The following is a 16,740-nucleotide window of genomic DNA, read 5'->3' as shown; positions in this document are numbered from 1 at the left end:
ACAGCCTCACATCTTATTTAACAGAGTAGACACGCAACAAACATTTGATTTTAATTTCACATGTAAATACGTTTTTAATGAGCACCATATTGAATGACCAAATTAGTACTTGCGTGATGGGTCTTAGACCCTTTGCATTTCAACGACATAGATGTAGATAGATGTAGAAGTCATAAGAAACCTCAAATAAAAAAAATATATGCATATGTTTTTTATAACTCAATGGATAGTTTTCATTATACAACTTATGTACATATACTTTTTTCTTTAATTTGTTCACATTTAGAATAAGTTTACTTATTTTTAATTGCCGAAGGAAGCAATTCGCCGACATATTTTCCGTATGCAAAGTGACCTGAGCGTAACCCTCCTCGTAAAAATCCGGTGGTCGCCATACGCATGAATCTGTCATTAAAATAAACAATTCTCTGATTGTACATGTTAAACACGTGCTCAATACTGTCTGACTTTATTTTGAGACAATGAAAACAATTATACTTATAAGAATACTACTTGCCAAAACTTGATTACAAAGTTATTAAACACAAAACCAATTAAAACTGGGCGCAAACAAAGTTTTTGCACTAAGGACATAGTCTCGATCACCCAGACGCATTATGAATATAGCGTCTGGATTTTTGTGTCTTTGGATTTCGTTCATAGATGGCGTTTTAAAATTTGGTAATGACCTTGACCACATGTTCCCGGAAAGTAAAAACTTCAGGAATTTTGACGATAACATGCGGCAGTGGTTGACAAGCGTTCTGAGTTTCAGTGTAAAATGAACGTTTAAACAGCATGGAAACTAGACAATTAACTTATCAAGGTTCATGTTTACGAATGTCTCTTTTAATAGGATAGGTAAAAGGTAGTTTTTTACACATAACTCAGAAAAGGGGGGTGGGGTGGGGGTTGTTGTTGCAAACTTATCATTGGTTGTTACAACCTACTGTTTTTGTACACCTTTATGTACAAAAACAGTAGGTTGAAACAACCAAGGATTAGTTTGCAAAATTGCAAAATCCTTGTAACAACTAGTAGTAGTATCATAAAATAAAATGTTTGACAGTTTGTATTAGGTACATGTACAATGTGTATGTAGTTAAGTTTTGAATATTTTACCTCATGCATCGATCACTGAAATCTTAGACTACTATAACACAGTAGTCTCAGCTAAAATCTTAATATAACTACCTCACATTTGACTCTTGAGTCTTGAGGTATACTGCAAATCACAAGGATACTTAATAAAGGATATTTAATATGACTAATCTGCAGTAAGCACAAAGATCATCAATGCAAGGGACGGTGCAAGAGAATATGAAATTCTTCTTACAATAAGACAATTTATCCTCATGCTATATATATATAGATTATGCCATTAAGAATGCACTTAATGAAACTAACAATTAAACAAATACAGGATTACTGTTGTAACAATTGTTGATTGCCATAAAAGGCTGAGCTTTCGGGTCGATCCGGCCCCACGTCGATCCGGCCCAAGTCGATCCGTCCCACGTCGAACCGGCCCCACGTCAATCCGGCCCACATGTAAAGTCGATCCGGCCCCAATAAGAAAAAATATTTCTAAGGAATAAAAATAAATATATATATTAATTGTAATTCAGAAATGTTTATTATTTTTATTATGATGTTAAAGATGTACGGTAAAAAAAGTAAAAAAGCCCTTTGAAAAATATGTTCTTTAGATGAGTATAAAACAAATAGGTTGATTATGTCTTTATTACAAGTTTTCAAGATAATTGGGTATAATTATATTAAAACGTATATAAAAGAATTCAGGCATCAACATTAATCAGCAGTAATTAGCATTTTCTTGTTGAAAAACAGATTACGTAACTTTTATTAATCAGCATTGGACTGAATTAAGTGATTACGAGTGGCATTACCTTAGTTCACAATCATCAGACAATTGTTGAATAAACAAACCAATTATAGACTAATGATTTGATTAAATAAGTCATTATTATGCGTTAAATTTTATAAGTTCCATTGGACTGTAAATATTTATTTAGCTATTCTGTGTGTGAACTTAATAAATTAAAATCGCCATGAAATTCAAAGTAAAAGTTATCAGTGAAAATAACTTCATAATTTAAAAATGTAGAAACTGCGATACAACCAGACACAATAACACTAATTTTCGTATGGATTTAAAATAGTTCGTTAATTGGTACTCCAATACTTCACTGACCTGTTGTCACCATCATCGATCGGACACTTTTTTCAAATTCCATTTATACTGTTAAAGTTTGTGACAAATTCCTCCAAAATCTAGTTAATTCATATTTTATTATGGGGCCGGATCGACTTGGGGACGGATCGACGTGGGCCGGATCGACTTGGGCCGGATCGACTTTGGGCCGGATTGACTTGGGGCCGGATCGGTTTGGGGCCGGAACGACCGGATACCAAAGGCTGATTAGTATTGAGAATGAAATAACAAATATGACCAACAGAATACAGTATATTATAACTATCTATAATCTATGTGCATTGTAATCTATGTATAAAGTATCTGCATTGAGTTGCATCTGAAATAGTAAAATACTGACATTATATCTTTTCCAGGTCAATTATCTGTATTGAATGGCTGGAGAATACAAACCTAGTACAAATGTATATAGAGGATTGAAGAGGCCTCACATATAACTGACTGTCATTGGGTAATTTTATTATTAATAAAAAATTGAGAATGGAAATGGGGACTGTGTCAAAGCATGGAAGTAATATTTACAAGGAATAACAACGACTAATTAGCATGTATTTATAGCATGCTGAGCTCTGTACTAAAGTCATACAATTTCATCCAATTATAGTCTCAGCGGTAAGACCCCTTTGGTTACTATCTGCGTTACCGCGGTTGTAAAATGGCATCTGGAATTTCTTATCAGTCACGTGGTTTTATCGAGTCCGGTAATTTTAAAGTACCTGTGTGAATTCCGAGGTTTATTAATAAGAAGGTGGCGCTGTATCATATAAAACCTCTGCCTTCAGATGAAGTCGTATGATGTAAAAAACTTGAAAAACGGACGAGAATTGTTCAAACTACAGCAGTTTAACATGGAAAATTGTATTTAATTTAGCATATTTTTGCTTTTTACCTTTTGTTTACAACTGTTCTAAAAGTATTTTCCGGTTAAAAGCGGATCCCGAGTTAAACAGATAAATACCGTTGAATCGATCAGGTTTCACATGATGTTAAACAAAATAGTGTAGGCAGATGTAGGCATAGATTTTTTTACTGTTGAAATGTGCAAAGTTAATCGAGATTGAATAAAAGAATATTTACTTTCAAGTATTCTAAATTTATGTATATGTCATAAATGTCATTGATTGCATTATTGAAACTGGACAACTAAAATGGGGATAATATTTTCGTAAATATATATTATTGTGGAATGCTTGTATTAATATAATTAGCTATACAGCAAAAATTATAACAAACCGACGAAATGGGCTTGAATCTATCTGTCTTACGGTAAATTCATTTTTACACAAATTAGTTTATGTATCAAGACCTTAAAGCAATATAAGCCGTCAAAATCGCGATTTTTTAAAATGCTATGAAAGAGATGAAATTAGAAATGATTAATGAATTAAAAGGTTTACATAAAATTTCACGTCCTAAAAACCCGTAATGTAACTGTTAAAGTTGAAAATATATTCCTCATCATTCCGTTTGACCAGTGCAAATGGCAGCTTATTAATTTCCGACACTAATTCCGAAGATTGCCGATGCTGATAAGAATGCGTGTGCTGCTGACCTGGGTCAACAAAAATGGACGAAGAGGTAAGATGTTGCATGTTAATCTTCGTAGTTATTCATTAGTGTTGCATTGCAGACGATTGTGTTTATATTTTTGAGTAAAGATAACATTGATTTATTCTTATATTTCAATTATAACTAATTTCTGGTCTCACTTGCAAAGAAAATCACCGAAAATTGATAGAATATCCATTTGGGGGTCCAATTGGGGAATCGCCGAAAGTGTGCGTGTTTTGTTTACAAAATTATTCAAGTAAAGTTTTTTGGTACACCATTAAACTATAATATACAGGCATTTGTTTCACAAACAAACGAGGTTTTTCGGTGAATGAATAAGAAATAGAACCGACAATATTTGCTGGGATATTAAAAGTTGGTATATATCTTCACATGAATACATCGGAAGAGTACATAACGATGTATTTGATGCAAAGGAAGAAATAAACAAATATACGTTTTTCAATAAAACAAGGACACATATATTTTCTTTCAGTACGTATTCACAACTTTTGTGCATTATATATTTGGCCTTTAGACAACATCAATTTCCTCTATCAAAAGATCGACGTGGGAAAAAAACATCGTAGGGGTAATGGGAACCTCAAGATTTATTTTCAATCATTGATTTCTCTGTTGTAAAAAAGAACTCAGCTTTTCAATTCTAGATGCACGATATTTTTTATTAGTTATTGACGTTGAGCTAATTATAATTCTGTATATCATAAAACATTTTCTTCATGATTTTGTACATAAATCAGGCAGTTAGACTTTTGTTGCATTTGTCATTACAAGGTTTTTATAGCCAACTATGTGGTATAGATTTTACACATTGTTGAAGGCCATACGGTGACCTACATGTATGGTTGGAAATTTCTGCATGTGTTCACAAGCCTCTTGTGGAGACATGTCTCGCAAGGTTTTTACACTTTATATAGTGCTGTAGTTTATTGATAGTCTTGTGATAACAAAATATGTGTCAATCATAGAAAATTATATTTTTGAGAAATTTCTTACCGACTACTTTTCTTTCCTCAGATTTCAGATACTAGAAGCAGGTCTACCACACCTGAAGTTCATTCTTCGGATGGAGAAAGGCCCATTCGTGGGAGGGGTAATAGGAGACGGACAGCGCGGGGAAGAAATAGGGCGAGAGGTGGCAGAGGCAGAGGCAGAAGAGGTCATAATAGAGCCTTACAAGGACAGCCAGAACCACTCAATAGGGCTGAAGTCGCCGCACAGGCCAGAGCTGAAAGAGATCGTCAGATGCAGGTAAACTATCCAACATTTACATATCAAAAAACTTTAACTGTTTCATTTTTTTCTTCGTTCAATAAAGCATTTTACTGAAAGTGCTGTGTGATTTGCCTTGAAATGTAAAAGTACTTTATTTTTCAGGAACGAATTGATGGCCTATCTGAAGATCAAATGAAATTTGCAATAATGGCCACGTACAGGGAACAACCTAGTTTTCTGTTCAGAGTACTGGAAGCAGTAAACCAAGAGTTTACCGCAAGTGAAACTACACCAGAGCCAGATCCAGAACCTACACCAACACCTTCAGTAGGTATTCCAACTTGGTGTCGGTGCAGCAATTGCAGAGAAATGCCTAGTGAGGTTGAAAAAAGATGTTGCAACCAGATACCTCAAAACTGCCACTCTACACTACATGTAAGTACTATTCTCTGTTAACTCATCTTATATTATTCTTTATATTTTGACGTTAAACAAGAAACTTACTTGGATTCTCATTCTATTCAGTTGATTATTTATATGCCAGCGTCCTCCAATATTAAAAAGATGTGGTTTAATTGCAAATGAGACAACTATCCACAAAAGACCAAAATGACACAGACATTAACAACTTAAGGTCATCGTACGGCCTTCCACAATGAGCAAAGCCCTTACCGCATAGTAGCATGTTTTCGTAATCTAGTGATTTTTCTAAACAATGAGAACAGTAAACAAATGTACTTAAAAACTTAAAAAGATTTGGTTGCTTTAATTCATTTTGCCCAAAACAAAGGAAATCACCTTCGATACATAAACAAATGATCATGGTGGTTACATTGAATGCTATGGTTCAATGCTAACTTCAAACTATAATTTCAGACATTGCAAGTTTTAAAATCTTAAACCTAAAAAGTATACACAACATTGACAACTCTCCGCACCAAAGAGCTGTATTGAAAAAAAACATGGTCTGTATACAATTTCAACTTATTCATTTATTATTTCAATTTCAGGATTTTCACAATGTTGTATTGGACCCCTTGGTTCTTGAGGTTGCAATGAGGTATAGAAATGATATGATTGCGCAGCCTCCAGACCAGGATTACAATAGATCACATAGACACACAGCATACCGCCAATATGTTCTGTGGATCCATGGATATCTTGGAGCTGGAAACAGACAAGTAATTCCGAGTTGCTGTGTTTGGGCTATCAGGAACAGATTTCCAGACCCATCTGGCCAGTATGTTGGATTTATTGGAGGACGTTTCGGTTGAGAGAGAATAAATTTTATTTCAGTTTTATTTGTATTTTTATTATTAGTTAGTTAGTTGGCCACTCATAGTCTATTGTCTGGTCAAAATCGTAGTCTATGGTCCTGTCCAGATCTTCCCTGTTAAATCTTGAAATTTTGGCAGCCATCAAATCTTGAGTAGGGGGAGGTGGAACAGGGGCAATGGTTGCTGACAATCTTCTTGGGTCAAATGGATCTAAAATCACTTTCCTGCTCATCCCAATATCATCAGACAACTCTTCATTATAATATGCTTCATTAATTCTGGAATGTAAATATATTGTTTTGGTGTCTTCACTTCAGTAGCAGTCCATCTACCCCCTTTCTTACTGTAGTACCTCTGAAGTCTGAAATTGAAAAAGATATCATGTCATAAAAAACCATCAGATATAGGGTAATTGTCCAATAGACAACAACATATCAACTTAAACACAAACACTTTTAACATTGTCTTCATATTTAAATAATTATATCAGAATATTTATAAATTAGATGTGGTATGATGGTCAATTAGATAACTTCAAACCAAAATGTTGTTAATGTAAGAAATGTTACAGTTTCGCCTTCAATGCTATATAAGCGCACACTACTAAGTAAGCCATAAATGCAGGTCTTTAGACACACATAATGGCTAGTGTCAAATACCTAAACAAACAAAACAATTGCACAACTCATATACAAAACAATGAATCACAATTATATCCACTTAATTACTTCATCCTTACTTGAAACATGTAAGCAGCTATATACTAACCTTTTAGTCCCATCCTTGTTTGTAACAACTTTTCTTTCACAGTGAGCATTGTGGTCAATAGCTGCTAGCTGATTCCTGGCATTATATGTTGATGGACCATAAGAATGGCGTTTAGAAGCATATTTCAGAATCACATTTTGAAAATTTTCTAACTCAGCTGTACTCCTATCATAACAAAAATAGTAACTATTAGATCATTGAAGGAAGTGCACCAATCTTAGCCATAATATTCAAAATCATTTTTAGCGCAATAACTGATGGAGATTTTAAATACTTTTAAATTAAATGTATATATATTTTCAAAATCAAATTAAAAATATGAACATAAATAAGGCCATGATTTTTCACAATTGAACTGATTCTTACAGATCAATAATCATGTCAGGGTCTTTCATAACGGACTATAATGTACAAGTATTTCTTGTTGTTAAAGGCTATATGGTTGCCTTTAGGTACTTACATTCACTTCATTTAAGCTTTGGTGGATAGTTGTCTCATTGATGATCATATCAATTCTCCTTACTTTTATATACAAGGCAAAACATTTAATAAATGACCAATAAAGGCAGAGTAGCCTAGTTTCTCTAATCACAAATCATTATTGTTCTATTATTAAATTACCTGCAATTTAGATAGTATGGTATTTTTCTTAGAAAGCGTTGGTATTTTTCTTAGAAAGCGTTTGTCCATCACTATCTTTATCAACGCATCATGAGGAGGAGTTGCACCTGTCAACCATCCCTTTTCACGTTCAGATGACAGCGGTCCATGTTTACATTCATTTCCTGCTGTGTCACTATATGCTATCATCCATTGATGCTTATTTACAGTATGGTGCATGATCCCAAACCATGATCCCTTTAAGAAAAACAAGAAAAAAATAATAATATATTATATTATTATATTATACAATGTGATATTTTTTGTATTGGCATAAGATTAAGTATCAACAATGAATTTGACTGAGCTTTAAAAAAGGTTCTGAATGGCTTTTATAAAAAACTTACAATAAATTCTTGTTCAGTAGTAGATATATCTGCACAATGCCAAAAGTGGTTCACTATGTCACGAGACCATTCCAGTAGAGGTTTGTTTGACTTCTGTTCTTGAGCTACCTGTAATTGAAAAAAAAAATCTTCTGTAAAAGTAGGTGTTTAAGCCAAGGCCATTTAAAAATCTGACGGCACTTTTCAATGTACACTTTAGAGGGATAAAATTGAGAATGGATGCTTATTTAGTGTTTTAATTTTTTCCCCAGAATATGCATGAAATATCTGCCACCGGACATAAACAACATAACTCAAGCATTTTTTTCTATTTATCCTTCAAGTGTCATAAGAATAAATTTTACTGTTTTTCAAAACTTTCACACTACAAAAATAAATGAGTAGAGATTGTCTTTGGTAAATCAACCTTACCTTCACTACTTTCTTCCCAAGGTTCTTCGCCCCGTGCCAAATATCAAATGAGTGCTTGATATTACTAAATTCTTTTTCTGAAATAGATATAAACAATAATGGTAATCTCCAATGAGAAACTTAGCATACAAATAAATAAGAAACAGTGTTCCAATATCTTCCAAATTAACCTCACCACATTATGTATGTACTTGTTCCAAGTCAAGAGTCAGTAATTCAGTGGTTGTCATATGTTAATGTGTTACATATTTGTTTTTCATTTATTATTTTATATAAATAAGGCAGTTAGTTTTTTCGTTTGAAATGTTTTACATTGTCATTTCAGGGCCTTTTAAAGCTTACTATACTGTATGAACTTTGCTCATTATTGAAAGCCTGTGGTTACCTTTAGTTGTTAGTTTCTGTGTAATTTTTGGTATCTTGTGGAGAGTTGTCTCATTGGCAATCATACCACATCTTCTTTTTTATAATTATTTCTTTGTTCAAAGACAATTCTTGAAAAAGAATTTTACTTATATTTTTGCTGAATGTATCAAATGGTAAAGGTTACATAAATAAAATACTTAGTCTAATGTGTCCTACAAAATTCTATATGAAATAATCATACAGTATCTATTTTGTGGCAACATAAACATAAATACTTACTCATTAGAGATTCCACCTGTATATGGGCATCAGTGACAACCTCTACCACTTTCATATTTTTGTCCAGTAGTTGTCTTAAGCCTTTCAGAAAGCAGGCTTTCTCAAGATTTGTACTCTTCTTCTCTGTCATCCTTTTATCCATGGTAACTATAGTTAAGATCTTTTTTGTATTGTATTCCATGAATGTATATGAACAGAACTGTGCACAGTGACCAGGACTGTCCATTCTTCCATCACCTACATGTAACCAAACAAAACATTTTATTCTGGACACTTAATGTTGGTACATGGAAAAGCTTTCTTTTATTGGTACATTGTAGTTTTTATAACAATTGTAATATTATGAATGTGCAAGTGAGCTATTACATGTATCATAAAAAGTACCCTTAAACGGAGCATAGCATTGAAAATGTTTACCTAAAGTAAATAGTTGAGTTGCCTTCACTATTATAAGTTTGGTCTTTGGTCGAGAGTTGCATCACTAGCTATCATTCCACATTTTCTTTTTACATATATTTTTTTTTTATAAATATTCCATTTCAAACACAAATTAAATCTTTAAGACTTAGCTAGTTATTCCCTGATAGGCGCTCTCTTGATCTATTTTACACTGAAAATGTGTTTGAAAAAAATACTAAAGCAAACAACTCACCTAATATAACTATTTCTTTATCATGGAACTCTTGCAACACCATATCCTGGGATTGTACCCAAAAGCTATCAATTGATGGTACAAGGTACGTCCTTTGTATTTTTAAGAATGTTGAGTTGCATAGAATTGGTAATCTAATAAACTTTGCCAAGTCTGCAATTTTTTGATAATTGTTCCCAGACAGTAAAATACCAGCAGAAAAAACCAAGTCACCACTGTGCAGTCTTCGATTCAAAATGGGCTGAGAACACCACTTGTGGGCAAGATGTTTATTTTGACAAACCTGAAAAAGTAATTTTTTTTCAATTAAAAAAAATGTCAATCAAAAATATATATATGCAAGTTTGTGTTACATAAATTTACATGTATAAAATTAGTGCAGCTGCTTTTTCTTATAAAATTTTTCCTTGATAATAATATCACATCTCATGAATTTTATAATAAACTAACCCATTTCAAGTATAAAGCTGAAGAAATCAACTCCATCTTAATTGTTAAAGGCAATCTGCATCCTTTTACTGCACATATAGGTGGGATATGTGTTTTAGCCAAACTTAAGATGGAGCTCATATAAACAATTAGTGGTCTGTCATCTAAAAAGGTATCTACTTCAGTCTCGCTCCTGATCTTTTTTATACTTGGGCCTAGGTCTTCTTCCTGTTGATCAGAGGGGTCTGCTGACTCGTCTTCAAATCCTTCATTTTCTGACTCTGATTCAACACCATGGTCTTGTCTGTAATAAAATGTACCAAATATATTATAATCTATACTAGAAATTTCAAATCTTGTTAGACTTTCTTAACCAAAAAATATAATTTCATTTGAGACAGACTAACATCAACTAATAGACACAAGGATCAGTAAACACAAAAATCCCTTATTTTCAAGTATTGTATGCAGGACATCATACTTCATCTATTTAGCTTATAATTTAAAAAAAATAAATCATATCATAGGGTAAAATGTGAACTAAATTTTAAAAGTTTTTAGACTTCAAGTTAATAAAAAAAACTTACTTGACCAAAAATTTAACAAGACGGACAAGTGAACAGAGAGATACACAGACTGAACATATAGTAAATTGGTAAAAAATTGAAAACAACATGTTTTATAATTTCATACGTCCGAAGCACTTTTCAGGATTTACCTTTACCTTAGTAAGTCAGGCATTAAACAAGAATGTGTCCTCAGTACACGAATGCCCCACTCGCACTATCATTTTCTATGTTCAGTGGACCGTGAAATTGGGGTAAAATCTCTAATTTGGCATTACAATTAGAAAGATCATATCATAGGGAACATGTGTACCAAGTTTGAAGTCGATTGGACTTCAACTTCATCAAAAACTACCTCGACCAAAAACTTTAACCTGAAGCGGGACAGACGGACGAACGAATGGACGGACGCACAGACCAGAAAACATAATGCCCCTCTACTATCGTAGGTGGGGCATAAAAATAATCTGTAAATACCAACAGTATATGCACACCGGTGTACATGTTATTAAGAAACTATAATGAAAATCAGAATTACCTGTAAGTAGCATCAAAACTTGGTTCATAGTCTTCATCAGAAAAATTATCATCATCATCCTCATAGTTACCCTCAGAAATAGTAATGGTTAGACTGAAGAAAATAAAAAAATATTCTGTTGCTGTTAATTCGTACTAAAATGTAACCGATATGAATTTTATATTTAAATTTGAACTTGATATAAATATTTAGGACAAGAAATTAGTTACTAGTATATAAAGCAATAGTCATGTGATTCAATACCAATTTGCTCTTTTTTCTATCACTATCATCTATACTCCCTTTTATACTCACAAGTATTTCCTTTAACAAATAATGTTAACATTTTTAACTTCTGTAGTCAATATCTCAAATCAAAATGAGAAGTGCTTGTTTTAAGTTGTTTCATTGTTAATTAAGTTTACAACTTCAATTTAATACATGTATAGCATGTGTAGACATAGTTTATGCTTACTCAAATGGATTTACAAAGCTGCTTTGTGCACTCTTCCACAGAGAGTCTGTTTTCCTACTGATTTCCTCTATTCCAACTGATTTCCTCTATTCCAGACATCTGGGTCTCTTCCCTAAAATACAATTATTTAAATAACAAGTGAAACTGCGAGCTACTGCTCACTGATGATACCCCCGCCGCAAGTGGATAATATTAATAGTGTAAAAATATGCAAGTGTTCGGTAAACAAAAAGTTGTCAAGTGATGAATCTGAAAACGCATCACACAGTAAAGCTGACTTATATAAATCCTGAAACCAAATTTCAGAAATCCTTGTATTGTAGTTCCTGAGAAAAATGTGACGAAAATTTTCAACTTGGCTATCATGTGTAAAATCATACAAGTGTTCGGTAAACAGGAAGTTGTCGAGTGATGAATCTGAAAACGCATCACACGGTAAAGCTGACTTATATAAATCCTGAAACCAAATTTCAGAAATCCTTGTATTGTAGTTCCTGAGAAAAATGTGACGAAAATTTTTTAAAGCGGGGGTATAATTATTCTGGGGGAAAATGCTGTATTATGGCTGACATTCAGATATGAAATACTAAAGTCACTGTTACATAGAAACTTGTATATATGTATATAACTCTAAACAGAACATTTTAATCTGAATTAATGGTGTAACAGAACATTATTGACGTACAAATTACAATTAATTGTCTTGTCCCTCTTGCAAAATGTTAATCAAATACTTGGTATAATGTATGTTAGTGCTTACACATATCTCGATTCATGTTCTCTTTCTGATGATGATATTTCCGACACATCAGATAAATGTACTGAATGCTGTTGCAATTTAGATTGCAATGGTCCAGGGGTAGAAGTTGTTAAAAGTGTATTGGCAGAAGATGTCTCTTCTGTCATTGCACTACATGTAGGGGCAGGGCTGGTTGGCTTTTCAACGGCAGTGTTGACATCATTAATATTTGTCACAGGGTTGGTTGGTTTTTCACTAATAGTGTTGGCATCAATAGTATTAGGGTTTCCTTGGTCAGTCTGAGTATGGAATTCATACCTGTATAAAAAAGGACATGCATTTGATAATTTAAGGTTCCACTAAAGTCAAAATATAGGACACTACAGAAATATCTAAACTTTGCCTGTATTTTTCAACCTATAATGAATAAAGTCATAAACTATGGGAACATATGTTCATTTAAACATACTTAACATATACACACTGTGAAAATTGTAAATAAACTTGAAGTTTTTATGTTGTGGTCAAACCTGTTTTGGGGGTGAACACCAAATTTTCCAAAAAATCTGGAGGCCTATGAGATGACTTAATTTGTTTAAAATTGGTATAGACGAATACTGTTACATGTAATGCAGTACAAGCTAGTGTTTACTTGTCAAATAAATATGTTTCAATGACATTTTTGTCCAATTTCTGTATTGTACCTTTGATATGCGTTCACTTAGATACATGAATTTAACTGAAACTCGTAAATCAATACATTTTCTTACAAATCAACATTAGCTTGTACTGCATTATATGTTACAGTATTCATTCATACCAATTTTAAACAAATTAAGTCATCTCGCAAGCCTCCAGATTTTTTGGAAAATTTAGTGTTCACCCCAAAACCGGTTTGACCACAACATAAAATCTTCAAGTTTATTTACAATTTTCACAGTGTGTATATGTTAAGTATGTTTAAATGAACATATGTTCCCATAGTTTTGACTTTATTCATTATAGGTTGAAAAATACAGGCAAAGTTTATATGTTTATGAAGTGTCCTATATTTTGACTTTAGTGGAACCTTAAGTAAATAAATATTCTTTTTTTCCTTTTTCTTTATAGAAATTTTTGAATTTATAAGTTGAAGAATATTTAAAAACAGAAAGACAGTTCCAATAATTGTCTAAAAAATTACATATAATTTGTAAAGAAGTTATAAAAGATGTCAAACAGTGATATAACAAATTATCCCTCCGTGGGGCCCCTTAAATTTTGCCTTGCGTTTCAGTTAATAACTTGCCAAACAACGAGAAAGTTACGGGTTTCTCTAGGATTAAATGATTGCTTCTGTTCCCTGATTTATTTTCTTATTCATTATTAATCACAAAATTACGATTAAGATGCTAATAACAATGAAATGTAAATTATAAACAAAACCACGGGAAACTTACGTATCCAGCAAAATCTTCGCCACTTCAGCGTGTGATTGCAAACGAAGAGCACGTTTTAGCTCACTCCAGCGATCATACTGGGAACCAAGATATATTCTATTCTTGTTACATTTTGCATTTACTGCTGTACGTCGTCGTTTTTTAGCGGAATCAGTCAATGTTGGCTTTCTCCCTCGCTTCAAAACATTGATGTCAGACATTCCACGTGCGCCGGAGATATTACGCACGCGCAGTGGATTAAAGAAAGAGGTCATCTAAGAGGTCACTGCATATTGACCGTTTTCAATGAAAATTATATCTGTCGGGAAGACAAACGACTCAAGTCGATCATTTTTGCTTAAAACTTCAAAAACAAGATATTTTAGATCGTTTAACGAGTAAAATTACGTTTTTAAATACACATTTAATAAGATTCTTGTTTAAAATTCATGAACAAAAAAAAACAAGATTTTAAAGCTTATATTGCTTTAAATTGAAGGATAGAACCGTTTAGAATTGTGAATATTTTAATTGACTATAAATACAAGAAGGATTTAGATTTTTCGTATTAAATAAAGGGGGTCCAAATGTATTTTTTTTTACAATCATCTTCTTAACTTACGGAAATGTTTTCTTACCTGTCTGTAAATATTAAAATTGAAATGACACAATCTTGTTCTATGTGATAGCTGTCGGTTTAAACTATTATGATCAAACTAACCAAAAAAAGGCAAAAATTGGACTAAAATAAAAATTGAACGAATGACTCTTTCGGCAGCAACGGAATGTAACGAATGAACTATTCGGGTTACTTCGCACGTATAAACGACAAAATCTTATCTGTTCGTAGTTCTCCGTGAACACGAAAATGACCGATAAGTGTCAGTGATTTGATCGATCACATGCGGAGAATCAACTTCCATGCCAGATATTGAACCAATTAACAAGTTATTGAAAGATGGGCGGTAACGCAGATGAAACCTTTGAAGTGACGACGTTGTTATTCCTTCTAAATATTACTTCCATGGTCAAAGAGACAACAACCTGACCAAAGAGCAGAAAACAGCCAAAGACCACCATTAGATCTACAACACACTGAGAAAATCATGCACACAGAGGCATGCTTCAGCTGCCACCTAAACAAAAATGTGTACTACTCCTGGTAACATGGGGTCAAGGTGATAATGAATGTTATACTATACTACGAAATATATAAATGAACTAAAATTAAAAATCATACAAGACTAACAAAGGCAAGAGGCTCCTGACTTGGGACATGCGCAAAAATGCGTAAGGGTTAAACATGTTTTGCAAGATCTCAACCTATTCAGCTAGCCATTGTAGAAAAACAAAAACAATAGGCACAGTAAATCTCAGTTTAAAGAAGTCATATTTAGTCCTATGTCAGAATAGTAAACAAAACAAACTAAGCAAAATTACGATACATAAATTTACAAAGGACTTCTAGCAGTTACTGACATGTTCCTCAGACATATAATGTGAACTTAACTAAATGTCATACACTATATATATGTTTTATCACTTTTTGACTTTTTTTTTAGCATATGAAATATATCTTGAATATATTGTACCAATGGTTTTTTTAAGAATATTTTTTTTTGTACCCTAATACTGGTAGGACATGAATTACCAATAAGAAAAATAATTGCTTTGGTTTTATTCCAATACAGATACATGAAGTCAGACTAAATGTTTTTAAACCTTGCATATCTACTTGAACTTGTTTCTTAGTTTTGCTAAATTACTTTCATTTGACTTTATTTAGTACAATTTCTAAACAAATGTATAGTTTTGTAGACATTAGTCTCATACAAATTGTATTTTATTAAACATGGGCAAATTATATTTCAGCAAAAGGCTTTGCCATCCAATACATGTATTTCATCTCAGAAGAAAAAGAACAACAGTCCTGATAATGGTGACAGGTCAAATTAATCTAACAGGTAACACATACATGACATATTGCTTTAAGGCTTTTCCATTTAAACATACATGCATGTATACAGGGCAGACACTTAGAGATCCAAAGTTACAATGTGGGGTGGGGTTAATTGCAATGAAAATGTTAGTGAAATTCTCAATTGGCTTCTATCAGTTGATTGGTGATTATTGATTGACTTTATTAACTTAATATTTCTGTAACAATTGTACATGTAATAACAATTAGCCACTTCATGATATCCATTACCAAAAATGTTGTGTAGTCTGATTTTAACCACAGAATTTACTTTGTTTTTCAGAAACTAGTGAAGAAATCAAGAAACAAGAGTAGACACCATTTGACCAACTGTGCTTACAATACTTGTGCAATAGTTGTAATTGATGTCCTACATGTATCATATAATAATACATTACAGCATCCACAGAATTATCATCTTGGTCGTCAATGCCACTCATTTCTTAATAAATTGCATTTGTTATTTTGGTTGTATGATTTTCTAAAAAGACTATTTTGTTATAAATGGAGTAGAATGTTGAAAAAAAACAAATGACAAAGATCATTGTTGAATGAAGTGCAAGTACTTTTTTGTCGAGCCTTCGACTTTAGTTGTAAAAGCGAGACTAAGCGATCCTACATTCCGTCGTCGTCGGCGTCGTCGTCGGCGGCGTCCACAAATATTCACTCTGTGGTTAAAGTTTTTGAAATTTTAATAACTTTCTTAAACTATACTGAATTTCTACCAAACTTGGACAGAAGTTTGTTTATGATCATAAGAAAGTATCCAGAAGTAAATTTTGTAAAAATAAAATTCCATTTTTTCCGTATTTTACTTATAAATGGACTTAGTTTT

At 32.7% G+C, this 16,740-nt stretch overlaps 2 protein-coding genes, 1 long non-coding RNA gene and 1 pseudogene across 3 annotated transcripts; 2 read left to right on the top strand and 2 right to left on the bottom strand.

The window, feature by feature from the left end:
• The first annotated feature begins 746 nt into the window (after positions 1–746).
• Positions 747–16,392, top strand: LOC143074649 (uncharacterized). The gene is made up of 4 exons (XR_012978004.1): positions 747–868; positions 2,593–2,687; positions 15,800–15,891; positions 16,189–16,392. It is a non-coding gene; the product is annotated as an uncharacterized LOC143074649 (long non-coding RNA).
• On the top strand, positions 3,547–6,324 carry LOC143071284 (uncharacterized). Its single transcript, XM_076245507.1, has 4 exons — positions 3,547–3,814; positions 4,826–5,059; positions 5,186–5,458; positions 6,034–6,324. Exons 1-4 carry the CDS (start codon positions 3,803–3,805, stop codon positions 6,295–6,297), a joined length of 783 nt encoding a protein of 260 aa, XP_076101622.1. The 5' UTR covers positions 3,547–3,802; the 3' UTR covers positions 6,298–6,324.
• On the bottom strand, positions 5,995–9,394 carry LOC143071280 (uncharacterized; annotated as a pseudogene).
• Positions 9,737–11,841, bottom strand: LOC143058836 (uncharacterized; the record flags this gene model as incomplete). The annotated part of the gene is made up of 4 exons (XM_076232345.1): positions 9,737–10,066; positions 10,234–10,516; positions 11,317–11,409; positions 11,771–11,841. Coding segments are annotated over 4 exons (777 nt in total), but the record flags the coding sequence as incomplete, so codon positions are not given.
• Positions 16,393–16,740: the final 348 nt, after the last annotated feature.

Source organism: Mytilus galloprovincialis, chromosome 1 (genome assembly GCF_965363235.1).
Source record: "Mytilus galloprovincialis chromosome 1, xbMytGall1.hap1.1, whole genome shotgun sequence".
NCBI lineage: Eukaryota > Metazoa > Mollusca > Bivalvia > Mytilida > Mytilidae > Mytilus > Mytilus galloprovincialis.
Note: the sequence above shows the minus strand (reverse complement) of the source record. Positions and strands in the feature narration are given on the sequence as shown.